The sequence below is a fragment of the Coregonus clupeaformis genome, chromosome 21 (assembly GCF_020615455.1).
Source record: "Coregonus clupeaformis isolate EN_2021a chromosome 21, ASM2061545v1, whole genome shotgun sequence".
Taxonomy (NCBI): Eukaryota; Metazoa; Chordata; class Actinopteri; order Salmoniformes; family Salmonidae; genus Coregonus; species Coregonus clupeaformis.
The window spans coordinates 34,155,857-34,182,445 of record NC_059212.1 but is presented as its reverse complement, the minus strand read 5'-3'; the positions used below and the strand labels follow the sequence as shown (position 1 = coordinate 34,182,445).

The 26,589-nt window shown below is 42.6% G+C and overlaps 2 protein-coding genes across 2 annotated transcripts in view; both read left to right on the top strand.

The window, feature by feature from the left end:
- Positions 1 to 7,873, top strand: part of LOC121535307 (solute carrier family 22 member 23) — a 67,239-nt gene extending 59,366 nt beyond the window's left edge. Inside the window, exon 10 of the mRNA XM_041842251.2 lies at positions 5,163 to 7,873. Within this exon, the coding sequence (XP_041698185.2) occupies positions 5,163 to 6,897 (1,735 nt within the window). The 3' untranslated portion in view covers positions 6,898 to 7,873. The remainder of the gene's footprint in view (positions 1 to 5,162) is intronic.
- A 7,605-nt stretch (positions 7,874 to 15,478) lies between these two features.
- LOC121535306 (tubulin beta-2A chain) lies at positions 15,479 to 22,058 on the top strand. Its single transcript, XM_041842250.2, has 4 exons — positions 15,479 to 15,661; positions 16,135 to 16,243; positions 19,855 to 19,965; positions 20,553 to 22,058. The coding sequence occupies exons 1-4, from the start codon at positions 15,605 to 15,607 to the stop codon at positions 21,644 to 21,646; spliced, it is 1,371 nt and encodes a 456-aa protein (XP_041698184.1). The 5' UTR covers positions 15,479 to 15,604; the 3' UTR covers positions 21,647 to 22,058.
- The last annotated feature ends 4,531 nt before the right edge of the window (positions 22,059 to 26,589 follow it).

The window sequence follows — 26,589 nt, the reverse complement described above, 5'->3', positions numbered from 1 at the left end:
CAAAGTTGATTGTAACATATTGACTCAGGGGTGTGAATTCTTATGTAAATCAGATTTCAGTATTTCATTTTCAATACATTTGCGAAAATGTATAAAAACATGTTTTCGCTTTGTCATTATGGGGTATTGTATGTAGATGTGTGAGATAAAAAAAAGTTATTTAATCAATTTTGAATTCAGGCTGTAACACAACAAAATTTAGAATAAGTCAATGGGTATGAATACTTTCTGAAGGCACTCTATAATGAGTGTAAAAGTGTGTGTGTGTGCGCACGTGTGTGTGTATGTACAGTGGGGGAAAAAAGTATTTAGTCAGCCACCAATTGTGCAAGTTCTCCCACTTAAAAAGATGAGAGAGGCCTGTAATTTTCATCATAGGTACACGTCAACAATGACAGACAAATTGAGGAAAAAAAATCCAGAAAATCACATTGTAGGATTTTTTATGAATTTATTTGCAAATTATGGTGGAAAATAAGTATTTGGTCACCTACAAACAAGCAAGATTTCTGGCTCTCACAGACCTGTAACTTCTTCTTTAAGAGGCTCCTCTGTCCTCCACTCGTTACCTGTATTAATGGCACCTGTTTGAACTTGTTATCAGTATAAAAGACACCTGTCCACAACCTCAAACAGTCACACTCCAAACTCCACTATGGCCAAGACCAAAGAGCTGTCAAAGGACACCAGAAACAAAATTGTAGACTTGCACCAGGCTGGGAAGACTGAATCTGCAATAGGTAAGCAGCTTGGTTTGAAGAAATCAACTGTGGGAGCAATTATTAGGAAATGGAAGACATACAAGACCACTGATAATCTCCCTCGATCTGGGGCTCCACGCAAGATCTCACCCCGTGGGGTCAAAATGATCACAAGAACGGTGAGCAAAAATCCCAGAACCACACGGGGGGACCTAGTGAATGACCTGCAGAGAGCTGGGACCAAAGTAACAAAGCCTACCATCAGTAACACACTACGCCGCCAGGGACTCAAATCCTGCAGTGCCAGATGTGTCCCCCTGCAAAGGGACCAGGACAACTGATCCGTGTAAAGGAAAGAAGGAATGGGGCCATGTATCGTGAGATTTTGAGTGAAAACCTCCTTCCATCAGCAAGGGCATTGAAGATGAAACGTGGCTGGGTCTTTCAGCATGACAATGATCCCAAACACACCGCCCGGGCAACGAAGGAGTGGCTTCGTAAGAAGCATTTCAAGGTCCTGGAGTGGCCTAGCCAGTCTCCAGATCTCAACCCCATAGAAAATCTTTGGAGGGAGTTGAAAGTCCGTGTTGCCCAGCGACAGCCCCAAAACATCACTGCTCTAGAGGAGATCTGCATGGAGGAATGGGCCAAAATACCAGCAACAGTGTGTGAAAACCTTGCGAAGACTTACAGAAAACGTTTGACCTGTGTCATTGCCAACAAAGGGTATATACCAAAGTATTGAGAAACTTTGTTATTGACCAAATACTTATTTTCCACCATAATTTGCAAATAAATTCATTACAAAATCCTACAATGTGATTTTCTGGAGAATTTTTTTTCTCATTTTGTCTGTCATAGTTTTCGTGTACCTATGATGAAAATTACAGGCCTCTCTCATCTTTTTAAGTGGGAGAACTTGCACAATTGGTGGCTGACTAAATACTTTTTTTCCCCACTGTATGTGTTGTGTCGGTGTATGTGTGGGTGTTTGTGTTGTCGGTGTGTGTGTGTGTGTGTTATGTACTGTATGTATGTTTGAATGTAATGTATGTGAATGTGTGTGGGTTTTGTGTCAGTGTAGTGTGAGTCTGTATATAGAGTGTATGTATGGTCTTGTGAGTGTGCATAGAGTAAGTGCAAGATAGGGTCAGTGCAGATAGACCAGGTAACCATTTAATTAATGATTTAACAGTCTTATGGTTATTTAGCAGTCTTATGACTTGGGGATAGAAGCTGTCTCGGAGCCTGTTGGTCCGAGATCCGATGCTCCGGTACTGTTTGCCGGATGGTAGGAGAGTGAACAGTCTGTGGCTTTGATGGCTGGGGTCTTTGGCCATTTTTGGGCCTTCCTCTGACACCGCCTGATATAGAGGTCCTGGATGGCAGGGAGCTCGGCCCCAGTGATGTACTGGGCAGTCCGCACCACCCTATGTAGCGCTTTGCGGTTGAGGGCGGTGCATTTGCCATACCACGTGGTGATGCAGCCTGTCCAGATGCTCTCGATGGTGCAGCTGAAGAACGTTTTGAGGATCTGAGGGCCCATGCCAAATCTTTTCAGCCTCCTGAGGGGGATGAGGCGCTGTCGTGCCCTCTTCACGACTGTGTGGCTGTGTGAGTGGACCAAATTAAGTCCTTAGTGATATGGACACCAAGGAACTTGAAGCTCTCGACCCGCTCCACCACAGTCCCATCGATGTGGATGGGGGCTTGCTCTACTGTAGTCCACAATCAGCTCCTTGGTCTTACTGATGTTGACGGAGAGATTGTTGTCCTGGCACCACACTAGCAAGTCTCTGAACTCTCTGACCGCTGTTGGTGATTAGGCCTACTACCGTCGTGTCGTCAGCAGACTTGATGATGGTGTTGGAGTCATGCGTGGCCACGCCGTCGTGGGTGAACAGGGAGTACAGGAGGGGACTAAGCACGCACTCCTGAGGGGCCCCCGTGTTCAGGGTCAGCGTGATGGAGGTGTTGTTGCCTACTTTCTTCAAGCCTCTTGGTTACAGCAGATTAATTAAATTCCTTCCTGGATCAAGATCCCTGTTACCTAAATTGTTTTGTGCGTTAAAAAAAATAGCACCCCTTGTATGCACATTCAGTAATACCGTATACCCCGGTATGGTACAGAAAAGGTATTACGGTACGAAAATCTGGATATCGCCCAACCCTAATGATGATGTTGATGTGTGTTATGACCAGCCTTTCAAAGCACTTCATAATTACAGATGTGAGTGCTACAGGGCGGTAGACATTTAGGCAGGTTACCTTGGTGTTCTTGGGAACAGGGACAATGGTGGTCAGCTTGAAACATGTTAGGATTACAGACGGACAGGTAGAGATTGAAAATGTCTGTGAAGACACGTGTTAGCTGGTCTGCGCATGCTTTGAGAACGATCCCTTGTATTCCGTCTAGTCCAGTGGCGAGTGTTGAATGTGTTATCTGACTGCTAGATATACCTACTTACATTTTGGATGCTAATAGATTGCATTTAGTTAAAAGATTATGGAATTGCTTTAAGATGGTCATACCATGGATCATTTAGCTATTTCATTTGAAATTATAGGACCCCTTTAGGTATAAACAAATATATATATATATTATTTGATAAATTATTGAATTTGTCCTTTACTATTATAGCCCATAGAAACGCATTCAATAACAGGAAAAAAGACAGTAAAAAAAAATGCCATAACGAATACGATTTTGAAGTGTCTGTCCTAGTGTCTGTTAAATCTAGGAGATATAAGAAAGCTCAGGAAATATATATATATTTTTACACACATTTTAGGCCAAACCGTTCGGACGCTACAGACGTTTTCGTGAGAAGACAGATTTTCGGGATGTCATGGTCTGACAAACACCATGGTACCTCGGCCACCTTCTACCGTAGATGCGGAAGGCCGGCATAGGCAGATGTAGTGGATTGAGATGCAGCCCATGCAAAAAACCAATCTCTAGCTTAAATTGACAGAATTGTATGGGGATTTTTTTATTATGTTACTGCCCCTTTAAAAGCTAGAATAGATTTTGTACCCTATGTTGTGATTCTGAACAAATATGTTGTCTTCTCACACTATTCAAACAGTTTATGAAGCTCTCTTAGCCTATAGATGACATGTTGCAAACAAATAATCTGTGCATTCTTGACTATCGCTAATCAATATCCAAAAACAGCACGTTTTTTGTGGCACCAATGTGAGGGTTTATGACAGGGGAAACGGTATTTCAGTAGTCTAGTGTGTAGTGTGGGAATAATTACAAGTGAACCTGGGAAGCTTTGTGTTCACATTGCCCTAAAAAAGGGAACCGAAACCATGGAATTCAAGCAAAACTCATTCAGAACACCTCTCGAGATGGTCTCAGTTCAGTTCGCTTTGGGGGCTCTTCTGAGGGGTCTGAGTTTCTTTGGAGCGTTCACACTGCACAAAACAATTAAGCAAACTGCACTAAGTTCACAAAAATTGTCTGAAAGGGGCCAAGTGTGAAAACACCCTTCTCACATCGATCATGTAGAGCGAGATCACACAGTGATCGGGAACAGGAGCTTTCACGCAAGACTCAGTGTTGTATTTCTCGAAGTGAGCATAAAAGGCATTTAGCTCGTTTGGTAGTTCTGCATCACTGGGCATCTCATGGCTGGGTTTCCCTTTGTAATCCGTTAACGTCTGCAAACCCTGCCACATAAGACGAGCATCGGAGCCGGTGTAATAGGATTCCATCTTCCTCCTATATTGTCCTTTTGCATGTTTGATTTTGCGTCTGAGGTTGCCACGGGCTTTGTTGTATTTGTCCATGTCCGTGTCCCGTTTCTTGTAAGCAGTAGCTCTAGTGTTTAGCCCAGCGCGGATATTGCCTGTAGTCCATGGGTTTTGATTTTGATACATTCGTATTGTCACTGTGGGGACGACGTCGTCTATGCACTTATTGATGAAGTCTGTGACTGATGTGGTAAACTCCTCAATGGTATCGGATGAATCATGGTATTGCAACGCTCTCTGCTGTTGTGGCCTTAAAATGGCTGATAGGATATGTCAATAACACAATAATCACCAAGTGTGTCTGCATAAGGAAATTAGACTAGTAGGGGCTTGAATGTGGAATGTGCCATTGAATGTGAATATAGAGAAAACCTTGAAATTGAATAAATTCAGACTGTAGCTAAGCAGATCATTGCACTGGAAATAGCAGAGGTTGCAGGGCACACCCTTTCTACAGAATGGATCAGGTTTAAAGACAATGGGGCGGTTTTGTGATCGGAAGTAGTCATGTGCTTCAGAGATGGTGACTTCCTAACTGACGTTACATGTCTCCCTTTGTAGGGGTGGTGGTCTGTATCCTCTCAAATCTACATGAGAGCTGCCTTAGAGAGTAGGGGGCAGGGGTGGTTTGAGATTGGGTGTAGATGTGTAGACTTCAGAAGTGATGACTGACATGACGTTCCTTGTCTCTCTCCGTAGGGGAGGTGGTCTGGGCCTGGTACTGGCCAGCGCTGGCTTCGGCATGCTGACCGCCCCCATCATGGAGCTGCACAATCAGAAGGGCTACTTCCTCCACCACATCATCTTCGCCTGCTGCACCCTCATCTGCATCATCTGCATTCTCCTTCTCCCTGAGACGCGCTACCAGCCCCTGCCCGAGACTCTGGCCGATGGGGAGTGCTACACCCGCCAGCCCCTGCTGCCCCCCAGGAAACCTGGCGAACAGCGCCTCCTCCTGGCCCAGTCAGAGAGTAGCAGGGACTACACCCGGGTCCACGACCCGCCACTGCACGAGGTGCCCGCCACCGGCGTATTCACCATGGACTCCACGGCATCCTCCGCTGTTGACCTCACGGCACCGTCGGTTATAGATATTTCGGCGCCCCCCGCCATAGAGTTGACGTCCCTCGAGCCTGAGCCTGATCTTGATAGCGTGCCCCTGGTTAAGCAAGACCTCAATGGGCGATCTGGTACTCCCATGGCGGCCCTAGATAAGGCAGGCGTCGTACTGCCTAGTAAAGAGTACCTGTTATCTTCCACACCTAGAAATAGTGCCCCCACTGCTTCCAATCCCCTTCTGAAGTCCACTGAAGATTCCACTGATATACCCCTCATTAATTATGTTGCCTCTGCATCCATTTTCATTGTTGAGGATGAGACAGCTCTCTCCCCTACTAAGGAAGTTACCACTGCCCCTGATACAGAAGACATCTCTACCGCCATCTTGGTCAACACCATTCCCCCTGTTATTGAAACCCATCCTATCTCTTCATTGGACTCAACCACTCCACCAGTACTTGATTCATCCCCTACCTCCACATTGGACTCTACTCCTCCTGCTGTCATAAAAACCACCCCTACATTGGAGTCTATCATTCCCCCTGTCATAGAAACCACCCCTATATTGGACTCTACCATTCCCCCTGTCGTAGAAACCACCCCTACATTGGACTCTACCATTCCCCCTGTCATAGAAACCACCCCTACATTGGACTCTACCATTCCCCCTGTCATAGAAACTCCTCATACCTTGGGCTCTACCACTCCCCCTGTAATTGTCCCTATCCCCCCTTCTCCAACGCCCTCCCCTACTCCTGTCATCAATGATATCGTCCTCCCTCCCCCCATGGCGGACTTTACCACTCCTATTGATTCTATTGACCCCATCACCACAGACTCGATCATTCCCATTCTAATAGACTATGTAGATGACAAACTCCCCCTTCCTCCTCCCCCTACTTCAGACTGTACCATTCCCCCTGTCACAGACTCTGTCCATACTCCAGAGTTGGACTCTTCATCTCCATGTGTTAATGATGTTGTTGTCTCTCCCTCTTCCCCTGTTGTAGCTCATTCCCCTGTTCATCCCCCCACCCTCCCACCACCACCACTGCCACCCATTGACTCAGTTCATACCTCCACAACAGTGGACTCTTCCACTCCCCCTGTCATAGACACTGTTCACCCCCCCACTGTGGACTCTACCACTCTCCTCATCACAGACATTGTTCAACCCCTTACATTGGACTCTACCACTCCGCTTTTCATAGACTCACTGCTCCCCAACATAACAGACTCTGAGACCACAGAGGCAGCACCTGCTTCCACAATAATGGACTGCACCATTTCCTCCCCAATAGACTCAGGTATCCTCCCTGTAATGGACTGTGCCATCTCAGAAAACAGTGCTGTCAACGGGGTGGCGTCGTCATGATCCAAAGCTCCACCCCTGGAACAAGGAGGTGGGCCCCTCCCTCATGGAGGAAGAAGCCCTGGACACCCATGTCACATGAAGGGGCCACTAACTGGCTTATCAGGCCTCAGACATTTCAGCTGCTCTGTAGGGAGACTGCCAGCGACAGACAGGAGGGTAACAGCTTGAGCTGGGGACAAGTGTTTTTCTGTGACACCTCTTACTGGGAGAACAGGACAGGGGGACCGGCTGAGGTGACAGTGATGACTGGTTAGAGACAATTCAAAATTTACTGCTGGGGGATCCAAAATAGGGGAGGGTTGTGTGTTTTTTTAAATTGTGCATGAGAGCGTAGTGCGTTTTTTCCCCTCGGGTTTACATTCACCCTTTTGCAGGTTTTACTATATAATTTCTTACATTCTAGCCAAATGTCCTAATCTGCTTGCATGCGCCTCCCCTACATCAAGGTGTTTTGGTACTTATGCACTACACTTTTCCGAGCGCTAACTATACCACAGGCCAATATAATCTACCAGTCTAACTGTCTATCCTGCCCTCTATCCACCATTCATAGTGACAATAGTGGTAGGTGGATCGTTTGTCCAGATCTGCAATAACAAGCGATCATACCACACATAAAATCATTCAAAGCTGCACCAATATAAGCAGAAAGGCCAGGTGCGTCATTGCGCATGAAAGAACAGTGAAGACATGAGACATGCAGCTCATGAATCTCCCCTATACTGTAAATCTTGTACAATTATCCTACCTAGACTAGCCTAGAACACAATTGTTTTCAAGTGAGGCTGTAAACTGCAGTGAAAATGCAATTTGAATAACGGCGCAAAAGCGCTGTGATTTCTATATTTAATTCCATTAATTCCATTTATTGGTCTACTCTCGACAGTTTATAAGATCTAGAGCAGGGGTCTCCAACAGGTAGATCTTGAGCTACCAGTAGCTCGCAGCCCACCTATGAGTAGCTTGCCAAACAATTCTGAAAGTACATGCAATTTTCACATGGTCTACTGCAAACTGTCATAAACAAATCTCTCAAGTATCAGACACCGCAAGCTCCTAGCTACTATCTAATCAATGCAACATTGACATTATCCCACCCCTGGTTATTGGCTTAAAAAGTCAAATGTAACACAATATCTGCCAATTAATGTCCAGCAATATTACCCCTGTCTGTGTGATGCACGCGTTTGTCTATCACTTCCTGTGTAGCCAGTTGATGTGATAACCGTCTTGTGGGTTGAAAGAAATACTTTCCCCAAAACCTTCTCAATTAAATGGCAGTAGTATATCATGAGTAAGTATATCATTTGTATCTAAACTGAACAAAAATATAAATGCAACATGCAACAATTACAAAGATGTTACTGAGTTACAGTTCATATAAGGAAATCAGTCTATTGAAATAAATAAATTAGGCCCAAATGGATCAGAAAACCAGTCATTATCTGATGTGACCACCATTTGCATCATGCAGCACGACACATCTCCTTCGCATAGAGTTGATCAGGCTGTTGATTGTTGCATGTGGAGTTGTTGTCCCACTCTTCTTCAATGGCTGTGCAAAGTTGCTGGATGTTGTCGGGAACTGGAACACGCTGTCGTACGCTTCGATCCAGAGCATCCCAAACATGCTCAGTGGGTGACATGTCTGGTGAGTATGCAAGCCATGGAAGAACTGGGACATTTTCAACTTCCAGGAATTGTGCACAGATCCTTGCGACATGAGGCCGTGCATTATCATGCTGAAACACGAGGTGATGGCGGCGGATGAATGGCACCACAATGGGCCTCAGGATCTCGTCACGGTATCTCTGTGCATTCAAATTGCCACCGATAAAATGCAATTGTGTTCGTTGTCCGTAGCTTATGCCTGCCCATACCATAACCCACCGCCACCATGGGGCACTCTGTTCACAATGTTGACATCAGGAAACCGCTCGCCCACACGACGCCATACATGTGGCCTGCGTTTGTAAGGCCTCTTGGACGTACTGCCAAATTCTCTAAAACGATGTTGGAGGCGGCTTATGGTAGAGAACGGAACATTACATTCTCTGGCAACAGCTCTGGTGGAAATTCCTGCAGTCAGCATGCCAATTGCCGCTCCCTCAAAACTTGAGACATCTGTGGCATTGTGTTGTGTGACAAAACTTCACATTTTAGAGTGGCCTTTTATTATCCCCAGCACAAGGTGCACCTGTGTAATGATCATGCTGTTTAATCAGCTTCTTGTTATGCCACACCTGTCAGGTGGATGGATTATCTTGGCAAAGGAGAATTGTTCACTAACAGGGATGTAAACTAATTTGTGCATAACATTTGAGAGAAATACGCTTTTTGTGCGAATGGAACATTTCTGGGATCTTTTATTTCAGCTCATGAAACATGGGACCAACAATTTACATATTGCGTTTATATTTTTGTTCAGTATATTATTTGTTATTTGCAAACTTCGCCATGAAATGAGGAGCAGCAGTACAGAACCATCGCTAGACCGGCACGTTAGACGGCACATTCCTCACCTGCTAGATGTGCAATTAAAGGGCCAGATGTGGAACTAAAGGGGAACTACACTCAAAGATAAATTTGTTAGTTTTCTTCCAGACCAAAAAAATTATGTATTCTGATGTGATTTAAGCATTGACATGGACTCAGAACATACAATTTTATTGTTTCTTAATTAACGATTGTACTTTTGAGTAGAAAATAAATCATCTAAACCCACGAAAAATAAAACGGAGAACTTAATTTGGGAAAATATTCAACAGAATTTGGGAAATATTGTGATTTTATAAGGGCCCCCCATAGAGTTGTTTATTAACCAATATTTTACCAGGTATATTGACAGAAAACATAGTGCACTACTTTTTCGTGTACACTAAGGACCTGGGGAAGAGTTGCAGGGGAGAGGAGAAAAGAAGAATGTGCCTATTTGAAAGCTAGAAAAAATGAGTAACTCGCGACACATTACATTTTTAAAAAGCTTTTCATGCTAGAAAAGGTTGGAGACCCCTGGTCTAGAAATACACAGTAGCAGACCAGTCTGGCTGTATTTTAAGTTCTGATACTGAATGCGCTGTCTGTTGCATCATCATTCTCCTAAATCGTCCTATAATAATGTGGCCACATATGCTCCCAGCAGAACCAGTTATTCAGGAAAGCCTAATGCGTGCTCTGCCTCTCCGATCTGAGCAGCTATTCCTCGCGGACCTAGAACCTAACACTTCAATATAGCCTAAATATTTGTAATTTAACTTCTAAAATGGATTACCTTTTATGTGTGGCATAAACATAACCAGTCACGATGTTTTAATCTGATTAGGCTACTTAAAAAGTGTCCTGTAGGCTACCTGCACACATTCGTCCAAAATAAAATTCAGGCATCCAAACTGTGCAGATTGTGGTGTTAAAAATGCAAACCATGATGTTGAAGCGGCCGAAGTCGGTATGCTTTGCTTATTGGTTGTGGATTCATTGGCATAGAAACCTGTTGGTTGAAAATTCGTTGCATATATTTTATATAATTACAAACCGGGTGGTTCGAGCCCTGAATGCTGATTGGCTGAAAGCCGTGGTATATCAGACTGTATACCATGGGTATGACAAGAAACAATATTTTTACTGTTCTAATTACGTTGGTAACGAGTTTATAATAGAAATAAGGTACCTCTGGGTTTTGTGGTATATGGCCAATATACCGCGGCTAATGGCTGTATCGAGGCACTCCACATTGCGTCGTGCGTAAGAACAGCCCTTAGCTGTGGTATGTTGGCCATATACCACACCCCCTCGGGCCTTATTGCTTAAATATTGCATTAACATTTTTTAAGTCTGATTTCCACCTAGCTGATCATTGTCTGCAGCTGGCTCTGATTGTAGTGTAGGTCTAATAAAACAGGCCGGAAGCGTTAGCTCTGTCCATGGTGGTGGGCGAACCCTCAACCTTCTGGCCCGTAGCCCTGCGTTGCATCGACTGTGCCACAAAAGCATGCTGAAGTGGCAAAGTCACGTTTATGAACACAGGGTCACTCTTTGTGGTCGTAAACATTATTTAGAGTTAATTCTATGAGGGGGGGACGGTTTGCAACACATTTTTACAGTACAAGGGGAGTGTCGTGTGAAAATATATTTTACTTTGAGGATGGGGGTGACAAGTTTTTAGGACACCTCAAACATTTTTGAACTGTCCCTTACGCAGCCACAGTGTGAAACTGTAAATAATTGTGACATTGTCAGCGTGTGACGTTGCTGTTGTTGGGGGAATCTGAATGTCATTTTAGACTGAGAGACTACCAGCCAAAACTCCATTTAGCATCCTCTGACACTTTATACCAAAGGTTAGTTGGAGATGCCATAAATACCACTAAAAAACATTTGACTGTACATTTGCCTCAATTGCAGACTTAGATGTATGCCCAATGTGTTTGATGATGATGTACAATTGCCTTATCATGTAGAAAAAAATACTTCAAGAATACAAAGCAGAATTTTGAATGTCAACAGTGCCAGATTTCTCCTAATTGTTCTTGTTGTCGCTAAAATTAGTACTCAGAAAGCGATTGGAATCTGTGTAGGGAAAAGAGCAATTTGCCAAACATGAAAAACCAAAAGTAAATTTTGCTGCCCGAATGAACTGCCAATCGAAGGGCAATAAAGACAGTTTTTCCCCAAGTATTGGAGGTATTTTGATATATTAGACAATGAGTTAAAAATCACAAGTGAAACATCTCAAGACTTCAGTCCTTAGTGTTATAGAAGCATGTGTGTATGAAAAGTAAGAGAGAAGGAGAGAATGCCTTGAACTGAAGAGGCATGCTCCAAAGTTAAAGGACAATAGACTGTTTGTCTGAAATGAAAGTAGAAAAGGAGAGCTTTAGCAGTGATGTGGTTTAAGTGAGAGAGGTCTGTTGGTCCTATAGGGCTATGTTGTGATTATTGACGGTGCGGTCCTGAAAGTGAAACATTTTAGATTTTTAAAAACTATTTCCCTGTTTCATGGGACTGAAGCGCCATCTTTTTATTTTTCCACTCTAAATTAAAAGAATTGTACTGTATGCAATTGGATCTTGTAAATGTGATATTGTAGGTAAAATTGCATACTTAATGTTGTTATGCTACTGATGTTGAGCTTGATTACAAAAATATATATATATATTTCCACTATAATCTCAAGGGGCGTGTCCTTAGTGTATACAGCTAGCTGGCACTGTTACCATTATTTGTGTGAATGTAAGTGGCACTTTATCCTTTGCTACGGGGACAGAGCATGTAAACAAAAATGTGAACTTTTCCACAAAACAAAGAAGTGATGTTCAAATGTTACCTAAAAAGACACAAGAGCTATCGCTCTGAAATGGACACATGAATGACAAAAGTATTTTGTCAAATATATCTGTCATTACCACCATCTTGTGTGTATTGTATATGTGTAATTAGCATATTGTTTGTAGTAAAAATATTTTTAGTATATTCCCTAAAGAAATATACCTGAAATTATTTTCGCTTCATAAAAGTATGCAAAATTGATCTTTTTGTGATATTGACTAAAATTCTGCTACATTTTAAAATGTAGGCTTACCCCTCTCTGTTTTTGTTTGGTTTTTACTTCAAAATATTAACAATCATTAACAAGAAGTACTTATTTAATTGTAATCAATACAGACATGATAGAGAAATGTTGTGATCTCTTGATTGGAAAAAACAACAAACATCTTTGATTATTTTTATTAAAACAGAAATATATGAGGAGCTTTCTTTCTCTTTTTAAAACCCAAATGGCTAGTGTCAACATCATGCTTTACCAACATCTGTGATTGACTGACTGTTGACAAAAGTACATACCGTACAAACAAAATGGTGGCTGTCAGTTCACTAATAAGGCTTCTACATCCGATTGTGCAGAGATCTGTGTCAATTGGCCACTGTTTACAAATACAACATCACTCATTTACTGTAGAGCTTATTTTCAAATCTCATTGATTGATGTCTTGTCATTTCAAATGCCATGGAGTCCACATTCTTATACAGTGTGTTTATGACTATGTATTTAACCAGGAAAATACAATGGCTTTGGAGGTGTCCAAAGTGTTGTGTATGATGCAATTGCAGCCAATATGATCCCTCTACTGTACACTAATCATACAGTAGTCATCACAACACACCCTGTCATGTATTTCTATGGATGTAAAACATAACTAGGTAAATACTAAATGTGTAAAAACATACTTTCCGTTAATTCTCTGGTTATTTCCTGGTAAATAAGCATGCTGTTAAAGAAGTTATACTTTTCCTGTGAGGTTAATTCCTAATACTACATCTACCCTGTTCACAAGAATCAAGCATGGTGCAGAAAGGATATGTGAAACAAGTTAAACTTCAGTACAGCCCTATATGGGCCTATTCACTTATTTAATCTCCAATACATTTTACATTTTAGTCATTTAGCAGGCGCTCTTATCCAGAGTGCATATATATATTTTTATTTTTTTCATACTGGCCCCCCGTGTGAATCAAACCCACAACCCTGGCGTTGCAAGCGCCATGCTCTACCAACTGAGCTACACAGGGCCCAATACACCCCAGGCCTCAAAGCACAATGTATCCTGGTGTCCTGTCAACTCAGAGTAGTTCATTCTGGAGTAAAGTTTCCCCTAGGTACAGATCTAGGATCAGCTTCCCCTCCCCCGGCCCTCAATTTCACCATTAGTGGAGGAAATGCAAAACTTACCCAAGATCAGTGTCAAGGGGCAACTTCACCCTAGTCTGATTAGCTCTTTTGGCTAGCAGTGATGTGAGGAGGCTGCTGTTATGGACACATAGTCTGTCTGAGCACTCTATCACTTCAATAAGAGACTCAACATGTTGTATATGTACAATGCAATACACTACAATACACTTACTTTATTGTACAGTCTGTCACTGTACTGTCTATTCACACTGGAACAACAAAATAGGTCAATCTTACAGATGTTAAAGAGGACATTGTCTGCAGCTGTAGATAGTTCTCACCCCCCATTTCCTGAAACGCAACCTCACCATCTCATTGGTTAGCTGATACACACATGAACTGATACACACAGGAGCAAATGGTGCAACCTCAAATGCAAAATTACATTTACATTTTTCATTTACATTCTGGTCATTTAGCAGACACTCTTATCTTAAAATGTCACAATACAACACATTGCAATCTTACATTACAGTCTCAGCTTTCATATGTAATAGCAAAGTCAGCACCAGGCGATAGTGTATGGTTAAAGTACTGTGATGCCTTGGAGAGTGGCTATAGTGAAACAGTAATTAAGTAAGTAGATAGACCATAGAATACATTCAGGTAAAGAAGATGCATTTAGAGATGGGAAAACAAACAGATGTTATGTAAAATGACAATGATTCTCTAGGTTGTGTCATCATACAATGGTTTGGAAAGGGTTTTCAACTGAACAAATCAGGTTTTCAACAGATAAAATCTTTACTCATCCTACATGCAACCAAACATCTCTGTTGGTGAAATGAAAAATAACCCCAATATGGCGCAGAGTTTCTGTTGGTGCAAGATTTGAATGAATGAATGAATGTAAAAATCACAGACTGTACCTGTTTATTATATATATATTTTTTACCTGAGTAATGCACTTGTATATAAGCCATGTGTCATTGTAATAAACTTCACTATTTATTGATCAATGATGAATTCCTGGGTCTTTGTTGAGTTAATTGTTCTTTAGACTATTTTCAAGCCACCTCTTGATACTGAATCTTGAGGTATTTGAGTTTTCCCTTGTTTTACTAGTTGATGTCCTCTCTAACCCAAGATCATGACATGGGCATAAAGTGTGTTGATGCTATATGTTGTGGATCAGTTATCAATATATCACTTGCTTATTAAATTGAGGCTGAATGTTGCTATACTACTGTGCTAGACAGTCATCCCGTAAATATGGTTAAGTAATTTGTTTTATTGATCTTTAAATGATAAGACCATTCTACTAAACCAAGTATTAACCCACTGATGCTGCCAAAATATGTATCTGCTTGGAAAACTGGTTTTAACCACTTTCTGTCTTATGATGTCATATGATATCTCAATACCCTGCAAACATGCTCCTAGGAGAAAGCTACTCCCCTCTACTAAACAAGTGATTGATAAAAAAAAACCGAATATGTCTGTCTTGAGAATGGCATTGACAACATTGTGGATGGTATAGTTGCAGAGCTCCAAACTGACCTCTATTGGACATAATGTACACTGAAGTAGATGCAGGAAGGCAGACTAGAAGGTGGGCACAATGCCTAGGTTACATTGAACAGGGGGATATTTATCAACAATCAAGTTGCATTTCCTTAACTTGGAAAATAACAACCATGGGCCATGTTTTACATTAAAAGTGATTGGCAACAAGCCGCATTTGGTCTGGGACGGGGTGATGTCACGGGGAGCGATGCAGCAGCAATCATCAACCGGTCCACTGGTCCACTGCATCAAAGTGGTGCCCGCTGATAGGCTGGTGCGCGAGATTGGGATGCAGCGCCGGTGTGACGTCACCCAATCAGCATCAACATGATGACTCTCCCTGGGCTCACCGCTCGCCCTATGAATGTAGAAACTGCTGAGAGGCGACACATACAGCGGTATAAACGAGGTTGAGGACATCGGTGTTAGCTGAGACAAAAGGCTGCTGTCTGCGTGCACCCACAAGGCATCATCATGAGGGAGATTGTTCATATCCAGGCCGGGCAATGTGGAAACCAGATTGGTGCCAAAGTAGGTGGCATGTTTATATTTTTATACTGACGCAGTGGTTGTTTTAGAGCAATCACTTGTTTTGTGTTGAGACCTGCATGCTTTTTCTCCCATGTAACTGTATTTAAAATAAGCCTATGTCGCACTGGATTTTCCAAGACATCAAATTCCCCCCAAAAATTATATGTTATGGAAATTAGTGTTTCATTTACTTAGAAATATGAGATGCTATTCGATTGATAACGGTGTGGTCCTCTTGGACTTGGGCTAGGAGGCAAAGGGTCTGCAGTGGTGTCGCGCATCTGCGGGGCCGGTGAGTCATGCTATCACCATGCGCAATAGGGATAGGGCTACGCACAAAGACCGTTCGGTATTTTTCCATGTGTCTTGAACAGGTTATAGCCAGAGCAAAGTGAGAGAAAGTGGTATTTATCTCTTAGTTCAAACCATTAAACATCAAAGTTGCAGTACCTACATCTCTGTCCAATTCTCAGTTCTGGGAGGTCATAAGTGACGAACACGGCATCGACCCCACCGGCAGTTACCAAGGTGACAGTGACCTGCAGCTGGAGAGGATAAACGTATACTACAATGAAGCATCGGGTAAATATACATCTATCTGTCTGGACTGGGCATGAAGTAATCTCAGCATGCATCTGAACAATAGGTTAAAGAAAATAATAAACATAAGCACACTGTAATATCACTTGGCTGTCCCCCAAATGAAAACAGAAGTAAATCAATATTCCCTGGTGATGAAAAATGCAGACCTAATTTGATTTGCAAAGTCATGCTCTGTAGGGCTAATCCAAACTGAGTATGTGACATTGCAACCATAATATCTGTCTGGGTGCAGTGGGCCCTGTGGAAGGGCAGGGGAAATGAGGACAGAAGCAGGTACCTGCCAATCTCTCTCTCTCTCTCTCTCTCTCTCTCTCTCTCTCTCTCTCTCTCTCTCTCTCTCTCTCTCTCTCTCTCTCTCTCTCTCTCTCTCTCTCTCTCTCTCTCTCTCTCTCTCTCTCTCTCTCTCTCTCTCTCTCTCTCCAGCATAATTTCTCTCTCTCCCACTATCCTCTTTCTCTCCCTCTATCTCTCTATATTCAATTCAATGGACTTTATTGGCATGGGAAATGTACGTTTACATGCCAAAGCAAGTGAAATAGATAATAAACAAAAGTGAAATAAACAACCAAACAGCAAACTCTATATCTGTCTCTACATGGGGGGGGGTTCAGGTATACATCTGTAGTCTCTGGACCCAACCCTAATGCTTGTCTGCTGTCTGTGTGTCAGTCTGATTTTTATTATCCAGGCATTTTGAAGGTCATTGCCATGCAGCATCCCATCCTTTGTCTCTGGCTCTTTGCCATACTGAGCTGTCAGACTCCTTTGCCAAACCAACCAGGCTGCAGAACCTGGGGCCTATGAGGCCTACATGTCCTGTGGTTAGCTCTGATCCTATTTCCAGTGCGTGCAAATGCTAAGCAGTATTGATCCCTCTCATTTCACTGTTGTCAGACGTAAATTGAGCTTGCAACTCTGCCATCCATTATTGTACATGCATTGTGCATTCATCAATAAAACGTTTCCTAAAATAACAAGGCATTGATTCATAGAGAGATGTGTATAGCAGCACGTTAACCCTCATACTACAAACATATTTTACATACATGGATTACCAACTAGGGTCATTGACCCCAAGAAGAAACTATTGGAAAAAGCAACCATCATAGCAAATATCAACTTAATTCTTATCAAAACATCATTAGACATGTAAATAATGTTTTCTGAAATAAAAACAATAACCAAACAGACTGTTATTTTAGCAAAATTACAGTTAATTTGCATATTCAATAAAACGAAAATATACATTTTTCCCTTAAATAATGTGCAGCTTTTTTCCAAAGTACAAAGTGCTAAAAAGCAGATTGACCATCATTTGATTGTAGTATCTTTTCGTTTTTAGAATTTTGAACTAAATACTAATTGTGTCAAATTTATGTGGTAAAAAACAACTGCCATTTAAGGGGACAGTACAACAACATTTGAAATATACTTAATTTTATTCACAAAAAAGGATTAATCCATTGATAATGAGAGACAATGACCAAAAACATGGCTTAGTTTTCTTTATTTACTTACCCCATAGCCAGCATTAGCATCGCTGCTAGTGAAACAATGGGAGTGGTAGGGCCTATGGCAGGATGCTTACAAATCCTCAAAGTCACTTCAAACCAAATGTTATAGCAACCCGAATACCACAACAGGTTGCACAAGTTTTATATATATATATATATATATATATATATATATATATATATATATATATATATATATATATATATATATATATATATATATATATATATATATAAAACATTTCCTGTAGAATAACTACTTTTCGAAGAATATACACCACTACAGGACTATGTGTACATTTAGAGGGTAGCTGGTTTCTGTATTACAGTTCTACCAAGTATTCATACCACTGACAGACTTTTATGAGCTGTTTTGACTGTAACTAAGCATATATGTAAGGTCATTTAGATTTTGTACACGGTCATACCTAGTTATAACAAGTTATAACCATAGGCGAGTACATAAGGTGCTTCATTTCTGCAGATGGTCTGTCTATTTGGTCAAAATCACTGATACAGGTCCCCCTCTATGTATAACTTAATATTGTCTCCAGAGAAACCCGGATTCAAATAAATACTTTTTTAGATGTGCCCTAGATAATGACTTTTCAGACAATACACACCAGTACAGCTCTCTGTGTAGATTCAGATTGTATCGGAGTTCGGTATTGCAGTTCTATCAAGTATTTACACCATTGGCAGACTTTTTATACAATTGGCAGATTTTTATATGCACCAAAATAAGATAATGTTGGTTTTGTACACAGTCATACAATACGTGGGATAGAAAAATTACAATCTTAGGCGAGTACATGGGTAGCTACAATATATCTCTGCAGATGATCTGTCTATCTGGACAAAATCACTGATACAGGTCCCCTCCACCCTCTGCTGGTATGGATAACATGTTAGTATGTCTCCAGAGAAACCTAGATTCAAATAAAGGTCCTATCTATCTAATTACTATAGGCGGAATTAGATGTTTTTGGCTAGGGTCAAAATGACCCCAAAGGACTTGAATTTTTAAAAAGTCTATATTGATACAGAAACACTCAACAATGATTTAGATGTATTCAGAACAAGTTTATTGACAAAGTCATGAAACATTTAAATAATTGAATAAACCACCTTTGGGCTATGATAAAAAATATGCCTCGGTAGTATGAGAGTTAAGATGATAAGATGATTTGACGATAAGAGAGAAAATGTGTCATGTCTACTGGGAGATGCCATCTTGGTCTGAATCAATTCTGCACAGCACATTTTATTCCCCCTCCCTACTTAGGACTGGAACTAGCACGTTCTCTGTGCTGCATGCTGCTGCAATCTTCAAGGGAGGCTAAGTGAGAGAGAGAGAGAGAGAGAGAGAGACAGAGAGAGAGAAAGAGAGCGAGATAGAGAAAGAGAGAGAGAGAGAGAGAATCAGAGGAAGTCTGTGCTTTGCTCTGTTTAATAAGTCACTTTACCCCTACCTCAATGTACAAATTACCACTACTAACCTGTACCCCCGCACATTGACTTGGTACCGGTACCCCCTGTATATAGCCTCGTTATCGTTATTGTTATTTTATTGTGTTACTTTTTATTTCTACTTTAGTTTATTTAGTAAATATTTTCTTAACTCTATATCTTGAACTTCTTTGTTGGTTAAGGGCTTGTAAGTAAGCATTTCACAGTAAAGTCTACACCGGCGCATGTGACAAATAACATTTCATTTGATTTGAAGCTGTGCGGGAGAGCATGGTCAAGGGATGCCTAGTATTTGCCCTCAGTTTCCTTTGTAGAAAAAGGCAAACCGTTTGTATAAACACACAGCCCCTATTTCCAGAGTCCCAAATGCCAATGGGAGGCAAGATATTTCCACAAAGCTTTTTGGGTTAATTTTCTCAGAATCTATGTTTACTGTATAGGTTATGCCCTCTGATGTGGCTTCACCATGCAACCCCACCTAGGGTAGTAAACGGTTTGGAGTAAACTGTTTCCGTTGCAAAACGTTTTGCAACAGACTAAATGTTTTGCAACAACATCCGACTAATGAATACACCCCTGATGTCCCTGCCTCTCCTCCCCCTAAAGGTAACAAGTTTGTACCCCGGGCCATCCTGGTGGATCTGGAGCCAGGCACCATGGACTCTGTACGCTCCGGGCCCTTCGGCCAGCTCTTCAGACCAGACAACTTTGTCTTTGGTGAGTAGTGGTTATCATCTAGCCGGATTCCAGATCTTTTTGTGCTATCTTGCCCAGCCTGGTCCCAGATCAGTCTGTGCTATCTTGCCCAATTGGTCATCATCATGTCCTCATCAGCACATCCATCTTTGACCCAAAGCATGTCATGTCTGTGTCAGCATTCACTGTCATGTCCTTTGAAACAAATGTTACCTTTCACATAGATGAACAGTGTGTTCTATGTGCAAAGTTTTTGCAGTTGTGTCAGGCAGAGACAGCCAGCATGGTGACTCTGCAGAATGCAGACTATAGAGCTAAATAAAATCCACCCAGGGACATCTTACCTATATTACTGCATAAAGTATAGTAGGCCTACACTCACATCAGTACATATTAGATTAAAACACTACTTTTATTAGATAAAAATTATTCAATGTTGTTTCAACGGAATGGAATTGTCTCTTTCACTGGAAACTAATAAATAATGTACACAATGCATATGCGTGTTATTGGTGACTTGTTTTTCATTCTCCTAGATGTGTATGGCTAGACGTTTATTAGCTCAAAGATGCTATGTCTCTAACCCAGGTTCATCATGGGTCTTTCAGGTCAGAGTGGAGCTGGTAACAACTGGGCTAAAGGCCACTACACAGAGGGAGCCGAGCTGGTTGACTCTGTCCTGGACGTAGTCAGGAAGGAGTCTGAGAACTGTGACTGCCTCCAGGGCTTCCAGCTCACCCACTCCCTGGGAGGGGGCACCGGCTCTGGCATGGGCACCCTGCTCATCAGCAAGATCCGCGAGGAGTACCCCGACCGCATCATGAACACCTTCAGCGTCATGCCCTCACCCAAGGTGTCAGACACGGTGGTGGAGCCCTACAATGCCACCCTCTCTGTGCACCAGCTGGTGGAGAACACAGATGAGACCTTCAGCATCGACAACGAGGCTCTCTATGACATCTGCTTCCGTACCCTCAAACTCACCACGCCCACCTACGGAGACCTCAACCACTTGGTGTCGGCCACCATGAGCGGGGTCACCACCTGCCTGCGCTTCCCTGGTCAGCTCAACGCCGACCTCCGCAAACTCGCCGTTAACATGGTGCCCTTCCCCCGCCTCCACTTCTTCATGCCCGGCTTTGCCCCTCTGACCAGCAGGGGGAGCCAACAGTACCGTGCCCTCTCCGTGCCCGAGCTGACCCAGCAGATGTTTGACGCCAAAAACATGATGGCCGCCTGCGACCCTCGCCACGGCCGCTACCTCACCGTGGCCGCCATCTTCCGCGGGCGCATGTCCATGAAGGAGGTGGATGAGCAGATGCTGAGCGTGCAGAACAAGAACAGCAGCTACTTCGTAGAGTGGATCCCCAACAATGTGAAGACTGCCGTCTGTGACATCCCGCCCCGCGGCCTTAAGATGTCCGCCACCTTTATTGGCAACAGCACGGCCATCCAGGAGCTGTTTAGAAGGATCTCTGAGCAGTTCACTGCCATGTTCCGCCGTAAGGCCTTCCTTCACTGGTACACCGGAGAGGGTATGGACGAGATGGAGTTCACTGAGGCTGAGAGCAACATGAATGATCTGGTCTCTGAGTACCAGCAATACCAGGACGCCACTGCTGACGAAGTGGGCGAGTACGAGGAAGACGAGTTGGAGGATGCGGATCAGGATGTCCAGCAGCACCATGATGTCCGCCACTGAGGGATGCTGGGTAGAAGCAGCATAGCAGTCTGTATGTTATATCCACCAGTCACTTTAAATGATCAGTGGTATGGAAGGATAGAGGCGCAGAATTAGCTATTGTCGCATCAAGATACTGTATATTGTAGCTGTTTAGCCTAAAGACTACTACTATTGCATTTCATTGTTGTTCAAATATGTCTCGAAGAAACATAACAATTATGTCAGTATTATAAATTATGTCATTGGTTTTCCAATTCATGCTGTGTCAATTTGTAAGTCGCTCTGGATAAGAGCGTCTGCTAAATGACGTAAATGTAAATGTCAATGTCAATAAAAACAACATCATTACACTATTGTCGAAACCGAGTTTTGTAACATTTACCTCAGAATGCATTTTCTGTTGCAAAATAAAATGGTCCTGTCCTATGAATATCAGTTTCGTTAGCCTTCTTTTCACGGGAGTACTCATTGAATTCAGCAGGTGAAATACAATGAACACTCCGGACTTTTCATGCTGTAATGAAGATAAATAGATATGTTTTCTGGTTTTAAAATGCAAGGTAAGCATTGAATGTGATTACCATACCCATCTTGAGAGATGCTTACCACTTTTATAGTCTTGTGAATCCCCTGAGTCATCTTGACTGTGTTGGTTTGTTTTCTCTGCCTGGCTGGGACAGGAGACACTTCTGATTAAAAGACCCAGATTATTGTTTATTCCTCTTCATCATGATCTGTCAGATAGTAAATCTGATTTAGGGCTGGCCAGACATGGTGACTATCTGAGTATAGGTTTTAATGTGTGGAGACGTAGGACACTGTCTTTCAATGGTATAATATCTTTGCTAATAATTAGGATAATTAAAGTGCCAAACTTTGAACATGTAAACCTAATCAGATATTTACATATTGGTTAATCACAATATCACACACCTTTATTCTACCTGCTCAATTTGCTTGATATCATTTACAAAAAGGTCCTCTAGCAAGGCTCAAGAGTTTCTGCTTTGTTAAAGGTACAGTAAATCGGTTGTCTTTTTCATTGCGCTGAGGTCCATAAATACTTGAAGACTGAAGTTGTTCTATTTTGACAGCAGGCGTCTAAAAAAAGGCTGACCAGGCAGAATGTTGTTAGTATAATGTTATCCACCTCTTGGCAAATTCAGACACAACTGGGGGGAAAGATGCTCTTGTCAAATACATTATACATTGAAAGAACGTGTGTTTACCCAGGAGGACGTAGCAGAGACAGATACATTAGAAACCAACAGGAGGACTCAAAACCACAGGTTAGGCCAGTCTTAGGTTATGGCTAGGCTTGAGACGGGGTGTGGACAGGAAGTTAGGGTTATGGCTAAGTGTTGAGCAAGGGTGTGGACATGAAGCTTGGGTTAAGGTTAGGTTTATGGCTGGGTTATGCCGGGGTGTGGGACGAAGCAAGGGTTAGGGTCACTTTCTTACTAATGTTAATCTGTTCCGGGTACATCAAAATTGACATTGTGTTATATGCAGATGTGTCCCCAGAGTAACTATAATGTGTCTGAATTTACTCAGACTATAGCTGCCACAACCCCAGTGGTGATTATGCATATTACTACCTTTTACCTCTTACCATCAGTCTCCTGTCTTTTAAATCAGACCATAGCAGTAATACTGTGTGTCACTTGTCTGTCATATTAGCTTAGAAGAGAAAATCTGAGGTCAGGTCAACTATCTGACACATTATGTGAGGTCTCCTGCCTATATCACCAATTTTAATATATAACACTGTACTGCATTGATTATTCATATGTATTTTAGCATATGCCATTGTCATGACTCTCCTGGCTGAGGATCCAAAGGCCTCAGATCAGCTTGGCAAATGGCTGACAACAACCAGACCCTCTCACCCACAGAAGGGGGTCATACATTTAAGCAGGAGAGAACTCTCTCAATGGCTCTCTAGTATTGAGAAAATAATGCCTTTGTCTAGAGAGAGAGTTTTGTCGCCAAAACCTTTTCCCCTAAAAAGTGGATATTGGAACATTTATTTCTATCATCCGAATGTTAAGAATGGCCAGTGGGGATCTAAAGAATAATCATGTCATATTGTTTATTATTTTGTGATGTCATTAAGGATGGTATCAATAAATAACTGTAACTCGGAAAGTGTACACATTCTATTTGTCAACTTTACGTCAAAATGTTGTATAAAATATATGATAAAGTATGAGAGTATTTTGTGAAGATAAGAATGTGATTTTAGTCTTCTAAATGAAATTGTTTTTTATATAAACTTTTGCCCAGTCAGTAACCACGCCCAAGTGAGCACAGACATTGTGTCGGCGTGATGGAACGCCCCCTTTTTACCCGAGGATAAAAAGCCTTGGTAACGAAATTTACCTCAGACCAGGAAGCATTGTGCTGTGGCTACACAGCTTAAAATGGTTAGAACTTTGAATCTCTACACGAGGTGAAGTAGATAAACTCACTAGACCAAAAAGCATTGGCAGTCTGCAGCTGTCCATGTAAAGTAGTCTAGAACTTTGACTAAAGACACGAGGTGGGAAGAAAGGAGAATCCCATCTCAGACAACCATTGGTGCATCTGAAGTATCTGTTCTATCTGTTCTAACAAACACTTCACTACCAGAGAAATTCTACAAAGAAGAAGGACATTGTGACCTCTGGTGGACAATCAGAGGCTTACAAGTGAGCTGAGCGAAGACCCAGCCAAAACCTCCTTTCCAAGACGGCTTGCAAACTATTACGGACTACAAAGGGAAGCCTAGCCGCGAGCTGCCCAGTGACACAAGCCTACCAGACGAGCTAAATGACTTCTATGCGAATCAGGTTTGTAGGCCTGATTGGTCATTATGGCTAAATAGTTATATTTTTGTTTCATCAGACCAGAGGACATTTCTCCAAAAAGTACGATCTTTGTCCCCATGTGCAGTTACACACCGTAGTCTGGCTTTTTAATGGTGGTTTTGGAGCAGTGGCTTCTTCCTTGCTGAGCGGCCTTTCAGGTTATGTCAATATAGGACTCGTTTTACTATGTATATAGATACTTTTGAACCTGTTTACTCCAGCATCTTCACAAGGTCCTTTGCTGTTGTTCTGGGATTGCACTTTTCACACCAAAGTATGTTCATCTCTAGGAGACAGAACGCGTCTCCTTCCTGAGCGGTATGACGGCTGCGTGGTCCCATGGTGTTTATACTTGCGTACTATTGTTTGTACAGATGAACGTGGTACCTTCAGGCGTTTGGAAATTTCTCCCAAGGATGAACCAGACTTGTGGAGGTCTACCATTTTTTTTCTGAGGTCTTGGCTGATTTATTTAGATTTTCCCATGATGTCAAGCAAAGAGGCACTGAGTTTGAAGGTAGGCCTTGAAATACACCCACAGGTACACCTCCAATTGACTCAAATGATGTCAATTAGCCTATCAGAAGCTTCTAAAGCCATGACACAGTCAACTTAGTGTGTGTACACTTCTGACCCACTGGAATAGTGATAGTGTGAATTATAAGTGAAATAATCAGTCTATAAACAATTGTTGGAGAAATTACTTGTGTCATGCACAAAGTAGATGTCCAAAACGACTTGCCAAAACTATAGTTTGTTAACAAGAAATTTGTGGAGTGGTTGAAAAACAAGTTTTAATGACTCCAACCTAAGTGTATGTAAACTTCTGACTTCAACTGTACATGTTTTCAAGCAAACCACCATAGTCCTTGTGCCCAAGAACACCAAGGTAACCTGCCTAAACCCGTAGCACTCACGTCTGTAGCCATGAAGTGCTTTGAAAGGCTGGTCATGGCTCACATCAACACATCATCCCAGAAACCCTAGGCCCACTCGAATTTGCATACTGCCCCAACAGATCCACAGATAATGCAATCTCTATTGCGTTCAACACTGCCCTTTCCCACCTGGACAAAAGGAACACCTACGTGATAATGCTGTTAATTGACTACAGCTCAGCGCTCAACACCATAGTGCCCTCAAAGCTCATCACTAAGCTAAGGACCCTGGGACTAAACCCATCCCTTTGCAACTGGATCCTGGACTTCCAGACGGCCGCCCCCAGGTGGTAAGGGTAGGCAACAACACATCTGCCACGCTGATCCTCAACACGGGGGCCCCTCAGGGGTGCATGCTTAGTCCCCTCCTATACTCCCTGTTTACCCATGACTGCATGGCCAAGCACGACTCCCAACACCATCATTAAGTTTGCAGACGACACACCGGTGGTACAGGAAAAGGAGGGCCGAGCACGCCCCCATTCTCATCGACAGGGCTGTAGTGGAGCAGGTTGGGAGCTTCAAGTTCCTTGGTGTCCACATCCCCAACAAACTATCATCGTCCAAACACACCAAGACAGTCGTGAAGAGGGCATGACAATGCCTATTCCCCCTCAGGAGACTGAAAAGATTTGGCATGGGTCCTCAGATCCTCAAAAAGTTATACAGCTGCACCATCGAGAGCATCCTGACTGGTTGCATCACTACCTGGTATGGCATCTGCTCGGCCTCCGACCGCAAGGCGCTACAGAGGGTAGTGCGTACGGCCCAGTACATTACTGGGGTCAAGCTTCCTGCCATCCAGGACATTTATACCAGACGGTGTCAGAGGAAGGCCCTAAAATTTGCCAAAGACTCCAGCCACCCTAGTCATAGACTGTTCTCTCTGCTACCGCACGGCAAGCGGTACCGGAGCGCCAAGTCTAGGTCCAAAAGACTTCTACCCCCAAGCCATAAGACTGTTGAACAGCTAATCAAATGGCTACCCGGACTATTTTAATTGACACCCCCTTTTTTTACGCTGCTGCTACTTGCTGTTTATTATCTATGCATAGTCACTTTACCCCTACCTACATGTACATATTACCTCAATTACCTCGACTAACCTGTACCCCCGCACATTGACTCGGTACAGGTACCCCCTGTATATAGCCTCGTTATTGTTATTTTATTG